The sequence below is a fragment of the Apus apus genome, chromosome 11 (assembly GCF_020740795.1).
Source record: "Apus apus isolate bApuApu2 chromosome 11, bApuApu2.pri.cur, whole genome shotgun sequence".
NCBI lineage: Eukaryota > Metazoa > Chordata > Aves > Apodiformes > Apodidae > Apus > Apus apus.
Window position 1 is genome coordinate 1,585,426 of NC_067292.1, and position 17,720 is coordinate 1,603,145.

A 17,720-nucleotide genomic window follows, 5' to 3' on the forward strand; every position below is an offset into this window, starting at 1 on the left:
AGCCTCCCTGTGCCACAGCGTTTTGGTTGTTCTCTGTCTCAGGGAGATGTTGCAAACTGCCCCGGCACTGGGGCTCCCCCAGATTGCAGCGTCAGGCAGTGGAGCACCCCCTGAGCCCTCCCTCTGGCTGCAGTGGGATGCAGGGACCCAGCTCCATCCTCTGGGGCACATGTGGCCCCGAGGAGCCCTTGCCCGCAGGGACCCCAGCCGAGAGCTGCCCCCTCTGCTCTCTCATCATAGCGTGTTTTATTTTGCTTGCAGATCGAGACGCTGGCCCTCCGACGTTTCTGCCTCGCGGCCGTTTTCATGGTTGCTTGAAATGGTCAATGGTCTGTCTTTGTAAGTAAAATGAAACATCCGCTCTCATGAGAGACCTGAGCCGCAGCCGCAGCCCCCCTGACCCCCGCCCAGAGGTGCAGGGTCCCCATGCCAGCCCCTCTCCCTGCCCCGGCGGGTCACGGGGACGCGAACCCCGTCCCGGCTGAGGGACACGTGCAGCGTCTAACTTAGTAACGCACCTGTCGAGGGAATAAAAGCAGTTGTGGCCGCCGGGTTATTTTCAGCATCTCTTTAGGCAGGGGGTTATCCTGCCCGGCTGTAGAGCAAGCGGGAGCCCGGCAGGGCAGGCAGGGCAGGCAAGGCAGGCAGGGCAGCACAGGCAGCGCAAGGTTAGTGCGATCCCAGGAGCCGGGTGCAGGCGCGGTGCATGCCCGGGTGGCTGGGAGCTGGGGCGCCGTGTGCTCGTGCGGTCTGGTCTGTGTGGAGGGTTTGGTGTGGGAGTGAGGGAACGTGCTACACTGTGAGCTGGCACCCCTAGATGTCCCCCTGCCATGTGCCCTAGTGTGGGGTTCTTTGGGCAGCTCCCAGGCAGCGAGGGCAGAGGCGCCGATTTGCTGCGAGCCAGGCTGGGCTCTGCTGGAAATGGCTTGTGGCTTCTTTTAGGGTAGGAGTAGGTGATCTCCAGAGGTCCCTTCCAACCCCTGCCATTCTGTGGTTCTCCCGGGGGGCTGCTGAGCAGCTTCCAGAGGAGCGGGATGGAGCCCCTTATTTTGGTTGCCTTGAACATCAAGGAACAGGAGCAGGCCTGAGCTATGCTGGGGCACACACAGGGTCCCATCCCTCCCTACAACTCTCATCTGCCTCCTGCAGTGCTGGGGACCAGCCCAGGATGCAACCCCAGGGATGCAGGAGCATCCCAAAGCCTCCTGGGGAGGATTCTGCCTCATGGTACCTGGCAGGATGCTCTAGTCCCCCCAGCACAGACTTGTGTCCACAGTGCCAGGCCATGGCGACCCAGTCTCACCTCCTGTTCCCTCTGTCCTGGCAGTGATGAACGGGAGCAGCCACTCGCCGACCGCCATCAATGGGGCCCCCTCCACCCCCAACGGGTTCAGCAACGGGCCGGCCACCTCCTCCACCGCCTCCCTTTCCACCCACCAGCTCCCACCAGCCTGTGGGGCCCGGCAGCTCTCCAAGCTCAAGCGCTTCCTCACCACCCTGCAGCAGTTCGGCAACGACATCTCCCCCGAGATCGGGGAGCGGGTGCGAACCCTCGTCCTGGGGCTCGTGGTACGTCCACCCTGCGCTGGGGCTGGTGGGTGATGACGTGTCTGGGACCCTGCATCCTCCTTTTGGGATGGGGAAGCTGCTAACTGGGGGAAAAAAGAGGGGTCCTGTTGGTGGTGGATTGACCTAAATCTCCCCCTCTGCTCCACTCTGGTGAGAACACCCCGCCTTGCAGTGCTGCGTTCAGCTCTGAACATCCCCAGCACAAGAAGGACATGGAGCTGTTGGAGCGAGTCCAGAGGAGGCCACGGAGGTGATCCGTGGGCTGGAGCAGCTCTGCTCTGGAGACAGGATGGGATAGTTGGGGTGTTCAGCCTGGAGAAGAGAAGGCTCCAGGGAGACCTTAGAGCACCTTCCAGTGCCTGAAGGGGCTCCAGGAAAGCTGGGGAGGGAATTTTGACAAAGGAATGGAATGATGGGATGAGAGGTGATGGCTTTAAACTGGAAGAGGGGAAATTTAGGTTAGAGATTAGGAAGAAATTCCTTAGAATGAGGTTGGTGAGACACTGGCCCAGGTTGCCTAGAGAAGCTGTGGCTGCTCCATCCCTGGAAGTCTTGAAAGCCTGGTTGGATGGGGCTTGGAGCAGCCTGGTCTGGTGGGAGGTGTCCCTGCCCATGGCAGGGGACTGGGACTAGATGATCTTTAAGGTCCTTTCCCACCCAAACCAGTCTGGGATTCTGTGAAATCCTGGAGAAGTGAGAGCTGTTTTTCCAGCATCTCCTGGGATCAGTACAGCACAGTGCAGGATTGTGTCCCAGTATTGGCATCACCAACAAAGCATCAAGCATGATTTTCACTTGAGCACATCAGAAGAGCAGAAAAAGGGGATAAATAGCAAAGCATCCCCTTGGCGGGGTACAGGACGGGTGGGGGGTCATGGCCCTAGTTCTTAGCCTGAGTTGTTCCCACAGAATTCCACCCTCACCATTGAGGAATTTCATGCCAAGCTCCAGGAGGCTACCAACTTCCCACTGCGACCCTTCGTCATCCCCTTCCTCAAGGTGCGTCCCCCCTCTGGGTGTCATGGGAACATTGGGGTTTGCATCTGCTTTAATGGAAAAGCAGGACTGGGGGGGGTGGATTCGGGGCTGCCCACGTCACCCCCCAGGCACTCATGTGCCCCCCTGCATGTGTGGAGTCACCTGAGGCCAGGGCTGTTAGCAATAAAGCGAAGGGCTCAACCCAGCTGGTGACCATTTGCAATTCATTAAAAAATCCCTTTTTCTTTTTTTTTTATATTTTTATTTGCCTTTTAATGTTGTGCTGACTCTGCACTGTCACCCCGCTCCAGAGGGATTCACCGGTCGCTGGCACACCTGGCAGCACCAGTGCTGCTGGCAGATGTTCTAGCCTGGCATCGCCTGCCCCTCCTTAGAGGAATAACAAAAAAAAAAAAAAGCCAAAAAAGCCCCTTTTCCACCTCTGCCTCCCTGCCCCCCCCTGGAGCAGAGGTCCATGCTCACCACAGGAATCTGCCTGCAAAGCTGCTGGAGCTGTTTGCTCCTGGCAGGAGAGGGCAGAGCTGGAGGGGTGGGATGAGGGAGCCTCCTTGCCAGTCCATGGAAGCAGGGATGTGGCATATCCCTGGTCCCACAGCTCAGGGGTCCCAGCAGACACTGGTGGCCCTGTGGCTTGGGGTGAGCTGGGAGCTGTCCCCGCTGTCCCACGGCCAAGTGCGCAGCGGTCCCGCCAGCCGGCCTGGCACCCTGCTCCCAGCTGTTCCCACCGCAGCATCCAGATGTTTCCCATTATCCTTAACTGCGGCCAGCCGGGCTCGGCGCACTTCCCAGACTCAGGGGCTTGTTTTTGTGAGGTTGTCCCCCCCAGGCAGGGAAGGGGAGGGATGGGCCTGGCTCAGGCACTAACGTGTCCCACAGACAGGGTTTGGCTGCGCAGCAGCTGCCGAAGGAGAAGAGCAGAGCTGGCAGCTGGGGCACCCAGCAGCAAAGGGGCTGTCCTGCTTTTTGGAGGGGATATTAGGAACAAGTTATTCTTGAAAGGGTTGTCAGGCCCTGGCTCAGGCTGCCCAAGGCAGTGGTGGTGTCCCCCATCCCTGGAGGGGTTTAAAAGCTGTGTAGATGTGGTGCTGAGGGACATGGATCAGTGGTGGCTTTGGCAGTGCTGGATGAATGGCTGGATGCTTGGAGGTCTCTTCCAACCAAAGCGATTCTGTGATTCGATTATTCAGTGTTTCATTCGTGCTGCTCTGTGTCCTCTGAGGGAAGGACACAGTGAGTGGGGGGCTCCCAGGGGGTCCTTTGTGCCTGGCAGGGACCAGACGGGCTGGGGACTCCCCTGGGGTGAAGGTTCAGGTCCCCAAGGTGGGCACCATGGGGACAGGGTGGCAGGGGGATGCTGTGAGCAACAGAGTGGTGGGCTGGGGAGGTGTTCTGCTCTCACAGACTGGCCTCTCACTCCTGTCGCAGGCCAACCTGCCGCTGCTGCAGCGGGAGCTGCTGCACTGCGCCCGCATGGCCAAGCAGAGCCCAGCCCAGTACCTGGCCCAGCACGAGCAGCTGCTGCTGGACGCCAACGCCTCCTCCCCCATGGACTCCTCCGAGCTGCTCCTGGAGGTGGGCGAGAGCGGCAAGAGGAGGACACCAGACAGGTGAGAGCCAGGGTGGATGGTGGGTGTTTGAGCACAGGTCTCACGAGGAGCGGCTGAGGGAGCTGGGGGTGTTCAGCCTGGGGAAAAGGAGGCTCAGGGGAGACCTTCTGGCTCTGCAACTGCCTGAGAGGAGGTTGGAGCCGAGAGGGATTGGTCTCTTCTCCAAAGGAACAAGTGATAGGAATAGAGGAAAGGGCCTCAAATTGTGTCAGAGGAGGTTTAGATTGGTTATTTGGAACAATTCCTCCCCTAAATGGCTTGTCAGGCCCTGGCACAGGGGTGGAGTCCCCATCCCTGGAGGGATTTCACAGCCATGCAGTTGTGGTGCTGAGGGACATGGGTTACTGGTGGCCTTGGCAGTGCTGGGTTAATCTTAAAGGCCTTTTCCAACCAAAACATTTCTGGTTTTTTGGGACACATCCCTACCACCCCTCCCCAGGGCAGCAGGCACTGGTACCCATCAGGGACCAATCTCCTCTCCTCCCCCCAGGACCAAAGAGAACGGTTTGGACCGAGACCCTCTGCACCCCGAGCACCTCAGCAAGCGGCCGTGCACCATGAGCCCGGCACAGCGCTACAGCCCCAGCAATGGGCTGAGCCACCCCCCCAACGGGCTGGGCCACCCCCCAACTGGTCCCCCCTTGCCCCAGCACTACCGCCTGGAGGACATGGCCATGGCACACCACTACCGCGACGCCTACCGGCACCCCGACCCCCGGGAGCTCCGCGAGCGCCAGCGGCCTGCGGGTGAGTGCTGGCATCCCCCAGCCTTGGGGCATGAAGGGGTTCTAGGACAACTGCCCACCACAACCAACTCACCACTGGACAACCGGCCACTGGACAGTTGTCCATCAGCCACATCTACACCACTGATGAGATGAAGGTGACTCAATCAAGTGTTAAGCTACGAACAGCTCGTTTCAGGTCACAGTCCTGAACGTCACTTTTTTTTTTTGGTCATGTTTTTTAATTGTGTTTGTTTAAGATCACTTTTAGAAAATGTTTTTTCAAAGGTTTTTAATGGCAATGGTTTAGCAACACTTTTAAAACCTGTGTTTTGACAGGTTATTTAACTGCATTTGTTTACCATTGCTTTTAGAAAATAGCTCGTGTTCGATCAAGTCACCTTTAGTCTCATCATTAATTTTTCGTTTCTCACGTTTGATTGGGTCACCTTTATCTGATTGTTAATTTTTCATGTGACAAATGGTGTGACTCACACACTTGAACACCCCTCTATGCACACAGTTCCCTTGCAAAAATCCAAGCCCTGCGAGCAGAGCTGCTGCTCCCCCAGGGCCTGGTCACTAGGCTGGATGAGCGCCACGTGTCTCTTGGTGTGCACTTGTCCTGGCAGCCAGCTGACAGTGTGCAATTGTCCCTTTCTGCTTGGGGTTGAGAAGGGGTTGGAGGGCACCCCCCATCATGGAGAGGGGTGCCACAGGGGGCTGACCCCTGTCCCGTGCTTGCCTTGCAGCAGTGCATGGGACACGGCAGGAGGAGGTGATCGACCACCGGCTCACCGACCGGGAATGGGCGGAGGAGTGGAAACACCTCAACAATGTATGTAGTGACCCCCACGAGGCTGTCCCACGGGGCTGGCTTTGCCCTCCCCGCTCCCTTTGCCTTCCCATGTCCCCCCAGGGCTTTTTTCCCCACAGCTGGAGGGACTCGCTGGCCCCAGCATAGCCCAGATCCCCCCGCAGTCTCCCGATGCTTGCAGCAGAGCCCCCTGCTGCACCCTGACATTGCCCCCCAAACCTCCGCAGCTGCTGAACTGCATCATGGACATGGTGGAGAAGACGCGCCGGTCGCTGACAGTGCTGCGGCGCTGCCAGGAAGCCGACCGCGAGGAGCTCAACCACTGGATCCGGCGCTTCAGCGATGCCGAGGACATGAAGAAAGGCAGCCCCCCCTCTGCCCGCCCCCACAACAGCTCCTCCACCCCTGAGGCACCCCAGTTAGGTAGTGCCCCTCTCCAGGGTATCCCTGCCTTTCCCTCGGGGATCCGGCACTGCCGGTGGGTGGGTTCCGAGGGGATGGGATCTCCTGACGGCCTCATCCCCGTGTCTTTTGCAGACGCTCACCGGGAATTCGCACCGCGGCCTCTCTCCGGGTACATGCCAGAGGAGATCTGGAGGAAGGCTGGTGAGTGCAGGGTGGGCGCCAGCACCCATCGGTTCACCGAGCTGGTGGGGTCTCAGCCCCATCCCCTCCCGGCAGGGCTGGCAGGGGGTCAGGGTGGGTTTCAGGCGCGGGGTGGGTGCTCGCAGCCCTCCCTGGCACTGCCGCAGAGGGGGGAGCGTGGAGCCGGGGCTGGGGTGCCCCGTGCCAGGCTCGGCCGCTGCCTTCCAGAAGAAGCCGTGAACGAGGTGAAGCGCCAGGCCATGTCGGAGCTGCAGAAGGCCGTGTCGGACGCCGAGCGGAAAGCCCACGAGCTGATCACGACGGAGAGAGCCAAGATGGAGCGAGCCCTGGCCGAGGCCAAGCGCCAGGCCTCGGAGGACGCCCTGACCGTCATCAACCAGCAGGAGGACTCGAGCGAGGTGGGGGCCAGTGGGGGCGAGCCAGGGGGACAGGGTTGGTGGCAGCAGGGACGCTGGGGACCTGCTCCTTTTGCAATCAAGTTTGCAGGGGCTGTGCGTGTGAGTTTGGGTATGGGGGGGCTGCAGCTATGCCAGTGGGGGGAAGCACAGTCCAGGAGAGGGGATCACAGTCTGGGATGGGGGTGCATGGTCCAGGATGCAGGGGCATGGTCCAGGATAGGGGAGCACAGTCAGGGATGGGGATGTATGGTCCAGGATGATATGCGTGGTCTGGAATGTGGGTGCACGGTCCAGGATGTGGGTGCATGGTCCAGATGGTGTGCATGGTCCGGGATGGGGATACACAGTCTGGGATCATGTGCGTGGTCTGGGATGTAGGTGCAGGGTCCACGATGGAAGTGCATGGTCTGGGATGAAGGTGCATGGTCTGGGATGAGATGCATGGTCCGGGGTGGGGTGCGCGGTCCAGGGTGGGGGTGCACAATCCAGGGCTGAGATTTGGCTTTGCTCCCCCTCTCCCCAGAGCTGCTGGAACTGTGGGCGCAAGGCGAGCGAGACCTGCAGTGGCTGCAACACCGCCCGCTACTGCGGCTCCTTCTGCCAGCACAAGGATTGGGAGAAGCACCACCACGTCTGCGGGCAGACTCTGCAGGGGCTGCCAGCCCCCACCACCCCCACCGTGGGGCTGCCGCCGGCTCCGGGACAACCCGATGGGGTGGCCACCATCGCCAGCAGCCCCAGCGAGACGGGCTCGGCGGCCGCTTCCCGCGCCGGCACGCCGGCCACCCCAGCTCTGCTGGAGAGCGCGTCCCGCTGAGCCTCTCTGGGAATGCCACCGCCGCTGCCACCACGCTCCAAAGGACACAGACTGCACTTGATGCAACTTCCTCAGCTACCTGACTCATGTGACCTCCGAAACGACCTCTCTAGCTCTCAAATAATCCTCACGGATCCTCAAACTGGGCTTTAAGTGGAGTTAAGGCAAATACCGCTCTTCTCTGTTCAAACTTCAGTCCTTTTTTGGCTTTTTTTTTGGTTTTTTTGCATTGGTTTTCTATCGGTTGGGAGATTGTAGTTCATTTTGGGATTTTTTGGTTTGTTGGGTTTTTTTCCCTTCTCTCTGGAGGAGGGATTTGGCTGCAGCCTCACCATGCAGTGACGTGGGGAGGGGCTGTCCCTGCAGAAACGTCTTTTCTTCATCTCTCTCTTTATTTTAATTTTTCCTTTTTTTTTTTTTGTAAAAAAACAAAAAAACAAAGAAAATAATAAAAAAAAAGAAAACGTCGGACTCTTTGGCTTTAAGTAAGAAATGGTAAAAAAGGGGAAAAAAAAGGAAAAAAAAACAAACAAAAAACAAAAGAGAAATCCAAAAACCAGATGACGCCAAGTCAAGCCGCGCGACGGACGCTCACCTGTAACTACCTTGCTAGCTAGCCAAGAACAGACCAGACTCACCTCTGCTCCAAAGGAAATCCAAAACCAAGGAAGATCCAAACATCTCTCCACTGCCAAAGTTCGTTTCGTTCTGTTGTCACTTCCTTCCCTTCCCTGCAAGGACGGACGGACGGGCCCCCGGGGCTTTAAAGAGTTTCTATTAAAATAAAGCAAAAAAAATAAGGTGTTTTGTTTTTTACAAGAACAACAGAACAAGAAGCCCCCGAGGCGTGTGAGGGGAGATGGTGGCTGAGAACAGCCCAAGTGGGCACAGCCAGAGCTGGCACATCTCTACCTCTGCCCACTGCCACCCTGGAAAGAGAAAAAATAATTTAAAAAAGAGATTAAAAGACAGATTTTTGTTTTCTCCCTTCCTGAAGCCCTGCGGCTGGAATCCCCCCATGCCAGGCTGTTCCCACACCCCACGTCGCTTTTATTTTGCAAGGATTTTTTTTAAGAGGAAAAAAAAAGGAAAAAAAAAAATAAAAAGAAAAAAGGAAAAAGGGCAAGTGAGCCTCCTCCTTCCTGGGCCAGGAGGCAGGCGAGGACCACGTGGATGATCTGGTATTTCTCGCAGCGTTGTACAAAGCGCAGAGGACGGGAGTGCAATACGGAAAGTCCCCCGGCTCCGAGAGGAGGGAAGCCCCGGGAGGGGCAGGAGTGCTGTATGCTAATGTGAATGTAAATAGTGTTTGCAGAGGTCCAAAAAAATAATAATAATGATGATGATGACAGTGATGATAATAATAAGAGACATTTGCCAAATAAAAGATGCTGAGAACCCGCTGGAGGCTGCGTGGGGGAGCCAGGCTGGCCGGAGCTGAGCAGGAGTCGTGTGCTCCATAGGAGCTGTAATTTTTTCCGCATTTGCAAAAAACCATCCTGTGTGTTTTCCATAAGGGAGGAAGAGGAGGGGAGGGCTTGGGGCCGGGCAGGTTGGGTTGCCAGTCACCCCAGGGACCATGGCCATGCTGTGCTGTGCCGTGCTGCAGCAGAGCTTGGTGCATGGGGCACCCCAAGGTGATGTTACCAGCCCTGTGCTACCAGCACTGAGCCTTGCTGCAGCTTTGTGCACCCCAAGGCCTTGGTGCATCCCCCTGGGGGGGGTTCTGTGCACTCTTGAGACCCTAGTGCATCCCCCTGGAGGGTTTCTGTGCACCCCAAGATCTCACTGCATCCCCCCCAGGGGGTTTCTGGGCACCTTGAGACCTTAGTGCATCCCCCCCAAGGGGTTTCTGAGCACCTCAAGGCCGGGAGCTTTGCCAGGTGCCCCTCGAGTGACTGTTCACTTTATTTATGGTGTGACATATGTAATATTGTCTATTTTTCTTACGTTTCCTGAGAAGAGGTAATATATAAGAGTATTGCAGCTGCACCTGCTGCAGGGCCGCCTGCTCTCCTGGGTGTCCGTCCCATCCCTGCTCTTCCCACCTTGCGTGTCCCCATGTGTCCCCATGTGTCCCTGGCCCTGCTCCATGCTGGGGCTCTGCCTCTCTACCTCTGCCTCGCCAGGAGAAACTGCAGATAAGAGTCTGCTTTTGTTTCCACTTCTTTTTTTGCTTTTTGTTTGTTTGTTTGTTTTTTGTTTTTATTTTTTAGTAACAACAAAAATACCCCGCAGAACCTTGCATTGAAACCAAAAGCCGAGGGAGGGAGGGGACAGGCGGCACTCACAGACGTCCAAACCAGAACGACAGCTTTAAAGTGTAAAATTTCCCAAAAAATTCGTGATGGGGTGGGGGGGAAGGACAGTGGCAGCAGTGTGGCCGTGGGGCTGGAGGGGGCCGTGGTGGCCGGGAAGATGCTGGCCAGAGTGGCGGGCGCTTCTGTGGTGTTTTTCCTCCAAAATGGTGTTGGGGCATGTGGAGGGGCCAGGGGATGTGTGGCCCTTGTGCCCCAGCCGTGTCCTTTGGTGTCTTTGTGGCATCTGGGAGGTGACGGATGGATGAGCTGCGTGGTGCTGGCCCAGCCTGGCCAGGGGTTAGGGACACCCTCGTGGCTGTGGGGCAGCTTGGGGACATGGGATGCTGGGGTGGCTGGGCGCAGTCCTCTGCTAGATCGGGTCCCCATGGCTTTTTCCTCCTTGCCTTTGTGGCTGGGGACATTGGTGGCATGGGGACAGCCTGCCTGAGGTCCTGGTCCCTGTGGGGATGCAGAGCCCAGGAGTGCTGGGTGCAGCACCAGGCTGGAGGAGGTGGCAGGAGAGATGTGCCTCTGCTCTGGCACTGAGTGTGGCACTGGGGTCCCATCCCCAGCAGGCGAGGGTCTCTCCAGTCCCTTCCTCACATTCCCAACACAAAACCCCAGCTGAAACCAAAGTGCTGCATCCCAGTGAGGCTGTGCACCCTGGAGTGGGGGTCCCACACCTGCCTGGGCTTTGCTAGAGCCCCCCACATCCCCCTCCTGCTCTAGGGCATGCTGGGGTCCCCCCTTCTCCTCCCAGTGCCCCCCTCTGGTCCCAGTGGGTTTGAGGTCAGGACAAGGTGCCATTTTGTTCCCAGGTCCCAGCCACTGTGCTGGGGTGTCCCCACCACAGTGGCAGCCCCAGGGGCTCCTCTGATGCCACTGAACACCACAGTCCCAGGAGGGACGTGTTGTGCCACTGTCCCCCCACGTTCCAGGCTGTGTGGGCAGCACCGGTTCCCCGGTCCCGCGTGGGGCTGAGCCCTGCCCGTGTCACCCTGCCAGCCCTGGGGACAGGAACACATGGGGGTCCCTGGGGAGGGGGGAGCCGGGTGAGACACAAGAGCCCCCCGCCAGGGCTGGGTGGGCCGGGTGGCAGCCTGCCCTGCCTCACTGTGGGGGTTTTGGGGCCAGCCCAGAGAGATGAGGTGGTAGGACTTTCCTTCGGCATGCTGTCCCCCCCTTGCTGTTTCCCGCTTTCTCTACGTGTACTGTATGTTTGACCTGTGAAAGATGTAAACTTTATGATTCAGGTTATGTCTGTTCTTAACTCTGTATCTGTGTAATAAAGACAATTTAATATCAACCAGAGGCTCCGTAGCCTTGGCTATTGCTGGGTGCCCTCACCCCCCGCCCCTGCAGCACCCTGCACCCCATGCCCCCAGCCCTCAGGGGGGCCTGTTATAGCCCTGGGGTCGTTCACTGCCCCATGTCGGGCTCTGAGGAGGGGTGTCTGCATGGAGGGACATTCACGGTTGTCTCCAGGGAACCCCAAGGGATCTCCCCTCCCTGCTGCAGATGCTGCAGCCTCTTGGGGTGCGCAGCTGCTCCCCTTCTTCTAGGGGCAGCTGCCGGGAGCTGGTTGTGGTCCCCAGTGGACAAGGAGAGCCGTGGAGGTGTCCGCAAATATGGCCTGGTCCTCGCCCGGGCACGCGTGTCACCGCCGTGCTCAACATGCGAGTTCGCTGCCGCCCCGGGGGCTCGAACCCGCGGCTCCCCGGCCTCGGGGGGAGAGCCCCTCCTGCCCCCGCCCTGCCGGCAGGGGGCGGGGCCTGGCGACGCCCCCCGCCCTGATTGGTCCCTGACCTATGAAAGTGGCGCGCCGGGCGCGAGAGGCGCACGTGGCGGCGGGAGGTCCGCGCGGGGCGGTGCGGGACGGGACGGGGCCGGTCCCGCGGCGGCGGCGGCGGCAGCAGCAGCATCAGCATCAGCATCAGCAGCATCAGCATGGCCGGGAGCCGCGCCAGGTGGGGACGGGGCCCTGCTCGGGCTCCGCCTCTGAGGCAGGAGGTTTTGTACCTCCCTGAGCTCAAACCCGGGGGCTGGAAGGGGGCAGGTTTGCCTTTGCGGGGGGCAGGGTTCCTTCCTGCAGCCTGGGAGCTGCGGGGAGCAGGTCTTGCCTCCCCTTCCCTGCCAGCAGGCAGTGTTGCTTTGGCCTGTTTTCTTGTTTGAGTTTTTGTGGGGTTTTTTTCCACCCAAGGGAAGCTGTTTCCAGGTCCCCTCTGCAGCTGGGAAGTGACTCGGTATGAAGTGCAGACCTTTCAGTAGTCCTTGCTCAGGTAGCTCTGGGGTCTTACTGCCAGCCTGCCTGTATGCCCTGGTTTAAAGTTGGGCTGGCAATTAAGTGAATGACAGATGCTCTCTATTAACCTCTCTCCCTTCAGCAAGTGCAGTTACTTGGAAGAGACTTAAGTGAAATGTAAAACTACTGGAAAGAAAAGTGGTTCTATCCTGGCTCAACCCAGGACATGGCAGCACCACGAGAGAAGGGCTCGGGAAGTGCCCTCTGTGCCTGCCTGGTGTTCAGCTTCAGGTTTTATGTTAAATGGCTGGTGGGTTGGTTTGTTTACTAAATGGCTTTTTGTCCCTCTTCCTGCCCAGCCCTCTCTTCCTGGACACTTCAGGGATCTGGCTTCAGGACCGGCCCTCCCTGGCATCGGTGGAGGCGTCCTGGGATGTGGCAGAGGTGGCAGCGCTGCGGGAAGCCACGGATGGGGACCCAGACCTGAGGCATCTGGAGGGGGACAGTGGGGAGAAGCTGGCTGTGCCAGACCCAGTGAGTGCCTGGCTGAGTGTGGAATCGGTTTTCCCTGTTTCTCTAAGGAAATGGGGAACTTTCTCTACCTCTCTTCCAAAAAATGAAGAACCAGAATAATGTTGGGCACCTGATGTGGAGATCCCTGCTCCTTGTGCTGCTCACCCAAGTGTGTTGGTTTGGGTTTCAGGAGCTGAAGGCCATCACAGCCAGAGTGCGGGAGATGGAGAAAGAGTATGAGAGGCTGAAGGAGTTGCAGCTGGAAGCTGAGAGCCAGCTCATCATGAGCTCAGAGGCAGGTATGGGCTGTCCCCTCCAAGGACATCTCTGTGGCAGAGGGTGGCAATTAAAGGCAGAGCAGGTGGCTTTACCTCTCCTGGCAGCCTGGGGCTGATGGATGAGGGATGGCATGATGCTAATGCAGGTTTCATCCACTCTTACCTCCTATTGTTGCAGGTCAAGGTGCAGTAAGTTAATTAAATTGAGTAATTAAGTTTAGCCCCAACAGCCCCACCAGAACAACCACCCTGGGGGGTTGGTTTTGGTTTTTTTTGTGAAGAGGGAGGGGATGGAGGAGAAGGCAGCAGTGTGGGCATTTGTGACCAGGGACCTGGGGAGCTTTGCAGTGTGTCAGCTCTGTGGTGGCCATAGTGGGAGCAGACCTGCCTGCCCAGGTGTCCCTCTGGTAGGAAGCTCCTGCCACTCCCTCTACTGCAACCCCTTGTGTCTGCAGGTCTCTTCCCAAAGACAACAGAGGAGAAAATGGAGGTTGACCAGCGATCCATCTATGTGGGCAATGTAAGTGGGAGGCCCTGGAGCAGAGCCCACCTTGCTGCTCCTTGCCCAGCTGGACATGTGTCTGAGATCCCTAGTGGGGTGGCCCATCTGCACCCCCACAGAAGGTCCCATCCCAAATGCTTTTCCTCTGCCCAGCCCAGACTGGGAATGTGGCTCAGCACCTGCCCACAATCCTCAGCCACTTGCAGATCATCTGTTGCAAGTGTCAGCTCCCCAAAATACCCCACTGGAACCTGCAGCTTGTGCTGGGTTGCTTGGTCCCTCAAAGCAGGGGGCTGGGGTGGGGGGGGTTGACTCTTGGATTTGGGTTTCCAGGCTGGAGTATTCAGCTTGAAGGGTCTCCTGATGCTCAGGGATGATGAGTCAATGGTGGTAAAGTGTGAATTTTGGTCAGCTGAGCTCTTTGCCCTCAGTAAGGGTGTGCAGATGCTGGGGGGAGGGTTGACTGGTGGTGCTGGAGGGGCTGGGAATGTCGTTGCAGGTGGATTATGGGGGCACAGCTGAAGAGCTGGAGTCTCACTTCAACAGCTGTGGGCAGATCAACCGAGTGACCATCCTCTGTGACAAGTTCTCAGGGCATCCCAAAGGGTCAGTGGTGTGTTGCTTGGGGTGCCAGGGGTGCTGCCCTCTGCTCCCCAGCCCTGGGGAGCAGCAGGGTGTTCCTGTCCCTCACCCTGTCCCCTCCAGGTATGCCTACATCGAGTTCAAAGAGAAGAGCTCGGTGAAAGCTGCGGTGGAGCTGGATGAGAGCGTGTTCAGGGGCCGTGTCCTTAAGGTAAGAGCTGGATGAGGCCCTAGGGAGGTGGATCCCTCCCTCCTTCCCAGCCCCATGGGGCTGTGCTGGCAGCACTGGGCTTTCCTTGTAAAACATGTGGCCACTTACAGGTCCAGTGCAGGGGAGAGGTGCAGAGCAGTGATGGGAAATCTGTTTTGGGAGGTCTGAGGGGAGAGGGAGAAAGAAAATAAAGCACAGCCCCAGAAAGCTGGTGCCAAAGGGATGGGGGTGACTTGACTTAATGTCCTTGTGCTTTTACAGGTTGTGACAGTGCATGGGTCATACAGAAACAGCTTGGAAATGGGGGGGGGGGACACATGACATGAAAATTCCTTTGGATTTCGTCAGTGGAGACCTTGACCTACATAGATGGGGAGTGGGAGGTGATGTGACACAAATGGAGCATACAGGTCCACCTCCTGCCTTCTAGGTGCTGCCCAAGAGGACCAACATGCCAGGCATCAGCACCACTGACCGTGGGGGCCACCGGGGCCGCTTCCAAGCCCGGGGCCATCGGGGGGGCTACTATGGAGGGCAGTACCTGAGGGTGCAAGGGAGGACCTACAGGTGAGTGGCTGGGTGGGGGGTTTTCCTTGTGGTTTTGGGTCAAAATCCCTGCAGAGAGAGGGGTATCCAGAATGGGGATAACTGCCTCTTGGTCTGACCATGCTCAGCTATGCACCCCAGCGTGCATGGGAGGATGGAGCTGGGCTCAGGCAGGAGTATCCTCCTGTGCTGTAAATGTCTCCTGCCCATCACCTGTTGTTAGCATCACCCTGGTGTGCAGGGGGTTGGTGGGAGCCTGGTGGCTGCTCCAGCTGGGACATGGGCACCTCAGGGGGACTGTGGGCAGCCGGGATGGGGAAGGACTGAAGTGAGCAGCCAGGGATGGCACAGCAGACCTGTCCCTCTGCTGTCCTGGCAACCCTCGCATCCCCAGCACTGCCTGGAGCTATTTTCCATCCCACCTCCTGCTGCTTGTGCATCCAGAGCTCACTGCAGATTAGCTTCAGTGATTCCCCAGCCCCTCTGGCACTGTGGGAGGAAGTGGGAGGAGCTTTTGGGGTGGAAGAAACACCTGGGAACTTGCTGCTGTCCCCTTTCCATCCCTGCAGGGTTTTGGGGGGTGGGCATCATGCTCCCAGTCTGACCGGTTCCAGAACCATGCCTGGCTTTGGGGGTTTGCTGGGGCAGAAGGATGAGTGCCAGCTCTTGGAGGGACTGAGGTAGCTGGTGCTTTTTGGCATCTCAGCTGAGCAACACCCCTGATCTTCAGGATGCTGGTTCTCTTCTTGTGCAGGGGTCGGGCAAGGTTGCTGCCGTGGTACTTTCCATACTAGAAGGGACTGATCTGCCCTGGTGATGCCAACAGGACTGACATGAGGAGAATGGGATTGGATAGATTTAAAAACATGCCTGCCCAAGCCAAAAAAAGATGATTTTTTAAATGCCATCTGCCTGGCTGTGAGGATTCCTGGTGAAGCAGCCTGTGCTGGGCTGCAGGGAGGGGAGGCTGGATCCTCCCCACCCACCCACCGGCCAGATCCCTGCCAGCACCCCGGGGGGGACTCACCCTGGCTTTGTTATGGGACCATATTGTCACTAAGAACAACCTCATTCCAGAGAACATCATCTCCTGGGAAAGGAAGAGCTCTCCCAGGCCATCAGTTTCATCCTCATCCCATAGAAAAAGGCTGGACTGGAGGGTTTGGGTTGGTGTCCAAATGCCCTCCACCCCACTGTGAGGGTGGACCTGTCCTGCTCAGCACATGAAGCACCCTCAGTTTTGCCAGATGTTTCTATAAGCGCCTCGATGCTGCTTTTTTTTTTCCTCATAAGAAGATGCTGAAGACCTTTCCAAAGACTTGTTTTCTTCTCCAAATCAGCAGAGAACCTCTTGAGTTGCAGCTCTAGATCTGACCCGCTGAGGAGCTTTTCCTTCATCAGCCTTGTGGATTTCTGACCTTCCTCTTGGGAAGAGGATGGAGCCTAATGATGTGTTTTGGGTCTGTCTGGTTTTTAGTTTGCTGCTGCTGCTGTGCATCAAACAGCTAGGGGAGGGGAAAAAGCATCCCTTGCTGTTTCTCTGGAAGACTCTGTATCTCTGTGGTGGTTAAACAAGACCCCCTTTCCCCTTTTATTTCAGGAGTCAGCAAGCCCATCTTCCCTCCTCCTCTTACTCCCAAGGTACAGGGATCAAAGGGCACTGCCAACTCATTTTACTTTTTTCCTAGCAGTAGCAGTATTACAAAATCATCTCCACTTTTGCAAATTTGGTCTGATTTTCCTCTTTGTTCCTGCTCCAGTTCCCTGTTTGGGGTTGGTGTGAGCCTGGCTGAGTCAGGACAGAAGTGCACAGCAGGAGCTGGGTACTGGGGACGAAGCACTGCCAGGCACTTCCCCTTCTTGCTGATCCTGTGTATATTGAGCTATTTTTAAAAAGATAAGACTTTGTGTTAAAAGAGGCAGGCTGGGAACACCAGCAGACAGCATTACTGGGCAAAGTTCTGCATTGAAATCTGGTTCACTACATAATTCTCATGCTAACCTTTCAGGAACCTTGGTTAGGATTCCTCTAACCCAGACACAACAGATGCCACTGACTCCTAAAGTAGTTGTTCCACAGCTCAGGGGGCATTGCCAGGCTAAAAATCCCACTTTTTTTTTTTCCCCTTAAGATCTCAAGATGCATATTTTTTTAAGCTGGGGTCCTTCTCTCTCCATCTTGTGTTGATTTTGTGTGTTGCCCTGTGCGGATGGTGCTGCTCAGACCGGCCTTGGGCCGAGCTACCCGTGGGCTTCAACTGTAGAACTTTGTCTTTTTCTTGGGCCTTAAACTTTGTTTAGTAGCTTTGTAAGTTTCTGATACTTAAATTTTTAAGAAAAACCTAATTTGGGGGCATTGGGCCTCTCCCTTGTGGAAGAGGAAATGCTGAGCTCCTGTCCCTGGGAGCGAAGGGAGTGAAGATTTTAGATGGAAATGTTTTGGAATAGCAGAGTGCAGCTGGGCCTTGTTTAGCTGGTGGGAGAGGCTGGAACACTTTCATCCCCCATTATTTGACAGGTTGTTGATTAAATGTATTTAAGTTCTGTTTGAGAAGGTTTAGTAAATGTCACTTATTTTAAAATAATAAATGATCCTGCTGTGTGAACTTCACCTGCAGTGAGACTGTGCTGGCTGTGAGACTGCTCCTCTGGCCTGGCTTTCTCCAGGCTTCTTGTATCCTTTGGAGCTGGGAAGCTGATTTTATTTTTAGCTATGTTTGTTTTTAACTGCTGAGGTGCTTGAAGCACAGATTGCTGCCTGGGGGGCAGGAAGGACTGGGGTAGAGGTGTGTGAAGAGCACTGAGGAGCTGCTCAGTGCCTACCCCTGCCTGTGTTACCTCTGCTCAACCTCACCTAATGTGAGTATACAAGTGATTAAAATGCTTTTCTAGTCAAGTTTATATTTATTTTAAATACAAATACCTGCTATTCATTTGGCAGCTTTTAATTAGAACTGCAGGGGGAGGAGATGTTAATAGTTTGGGCTGAGCCAGGCAGATGTTCCATC

The 17,720-nt window shown here is 56.8% G+C and overlaps 2 protein-coding genes across 6 annotated transcripts in view; both read left to right on the plus strand.

The window, feature by feature from the left end:
• CBFA2T3 (CBFA2/RUNX1 partner transcriptional co-repressor 3) overlaps nt 1–11,144 on the plus strand; it is a 29,870-nt gene extending 18,726 nt beyond the window's left edge. For 3 of the 5 annotated variants that reach the window (XM_051629725.1, XM_051629730.1, XM_051629728.1), the window contains exons 3-12: nt 262–339; nt 1,328–1,569; nt 2,479–2,568; nt 3,994–4,175; nt 4,666–4,922; nt 5,653–5,738; nt 5,945–6,140; nt 6,255–6,323; nt 6,531–6,721; nt 7,245–11,144. In XM_051629725.1, the coding sequence (XP_051485685.1) occupies nt 262–339; nt 1,328–1,569; nt 2,479–2,568; nt 3,994–4,175; nt 4,666–4,922; nt 5,653–5,738; nt 5,945–6,140; nt 6,255–6,323; nt 6,531–6,721; nt 7,245–7,538 (1,685 nt within the window). In that variant the 3' untranslated portion in view covers nt 7,539–11,144. The remainder of the gene's footprint in view (nt 1–261; nt 340–1,327; nt 1,570–2,478; nt 2,569–3,993; nt 4,176–4,665; nt 4,923–5,652; nt 5,739–5,944; nt 6,141–6,254; nt 6,324–6,530; nt 6,722–7,244) is intronic. The other 2 variants (XM_051629726.1, XM_051629727.1) reach the window with 2 other exon arrangements.
• A 641-nt stretch (nt 11,145–11,785) lies between these two features.
• Nucleotides 11,786–15,506, plus strand: PABPN1L (PABPN1 like, cytoplasmic). Its single transcript, XM_051629751.1, has 8 exons — nt 11,786–11,805; nt 12,440–12,614; nt 12,784–12,892; nt 13,327–13,391; nt 13,873–13,979; nt 14,079–14,166; nt 14,597–14,733; nt 15,467–15,506. Exons 1-8 carry the CDS (start codon nt 11,786–11,788, stop codon nt 15,504–15,506), a joined length of 741 nt encoding a protein of 246 aa, XP_051485711.1.
• Nucleotides 15,507–17,720: the final 2,214 nt, after the last annotated feature.

What these genes read in the sequence shown, in the direction of transcription:
- PABPN1L (XM_051629751.1), top strand. Translation starts at nt 11,786, where the DNA reads ATGGCCGGGAGCCGCGCCAG. An exon ending in GATCCATCTATGTGGGCAAT is followed by an intron (nt 13,392 to 13,872) that starts GTAAGTGGGAGG and finishes ATGTCGTTGCAG; the next exon opens with GTGGATTATGGGGGCACAGC. An exon ending in TTCTCAGGGCATCCCAAAGG is followed by an intron (nt 13,980 to 14,078) that starts GTCAGTGGTGTG and finishes TGTCCCCTCCAG; the next exon opens with GTATGCCTACATCGAGTTCA.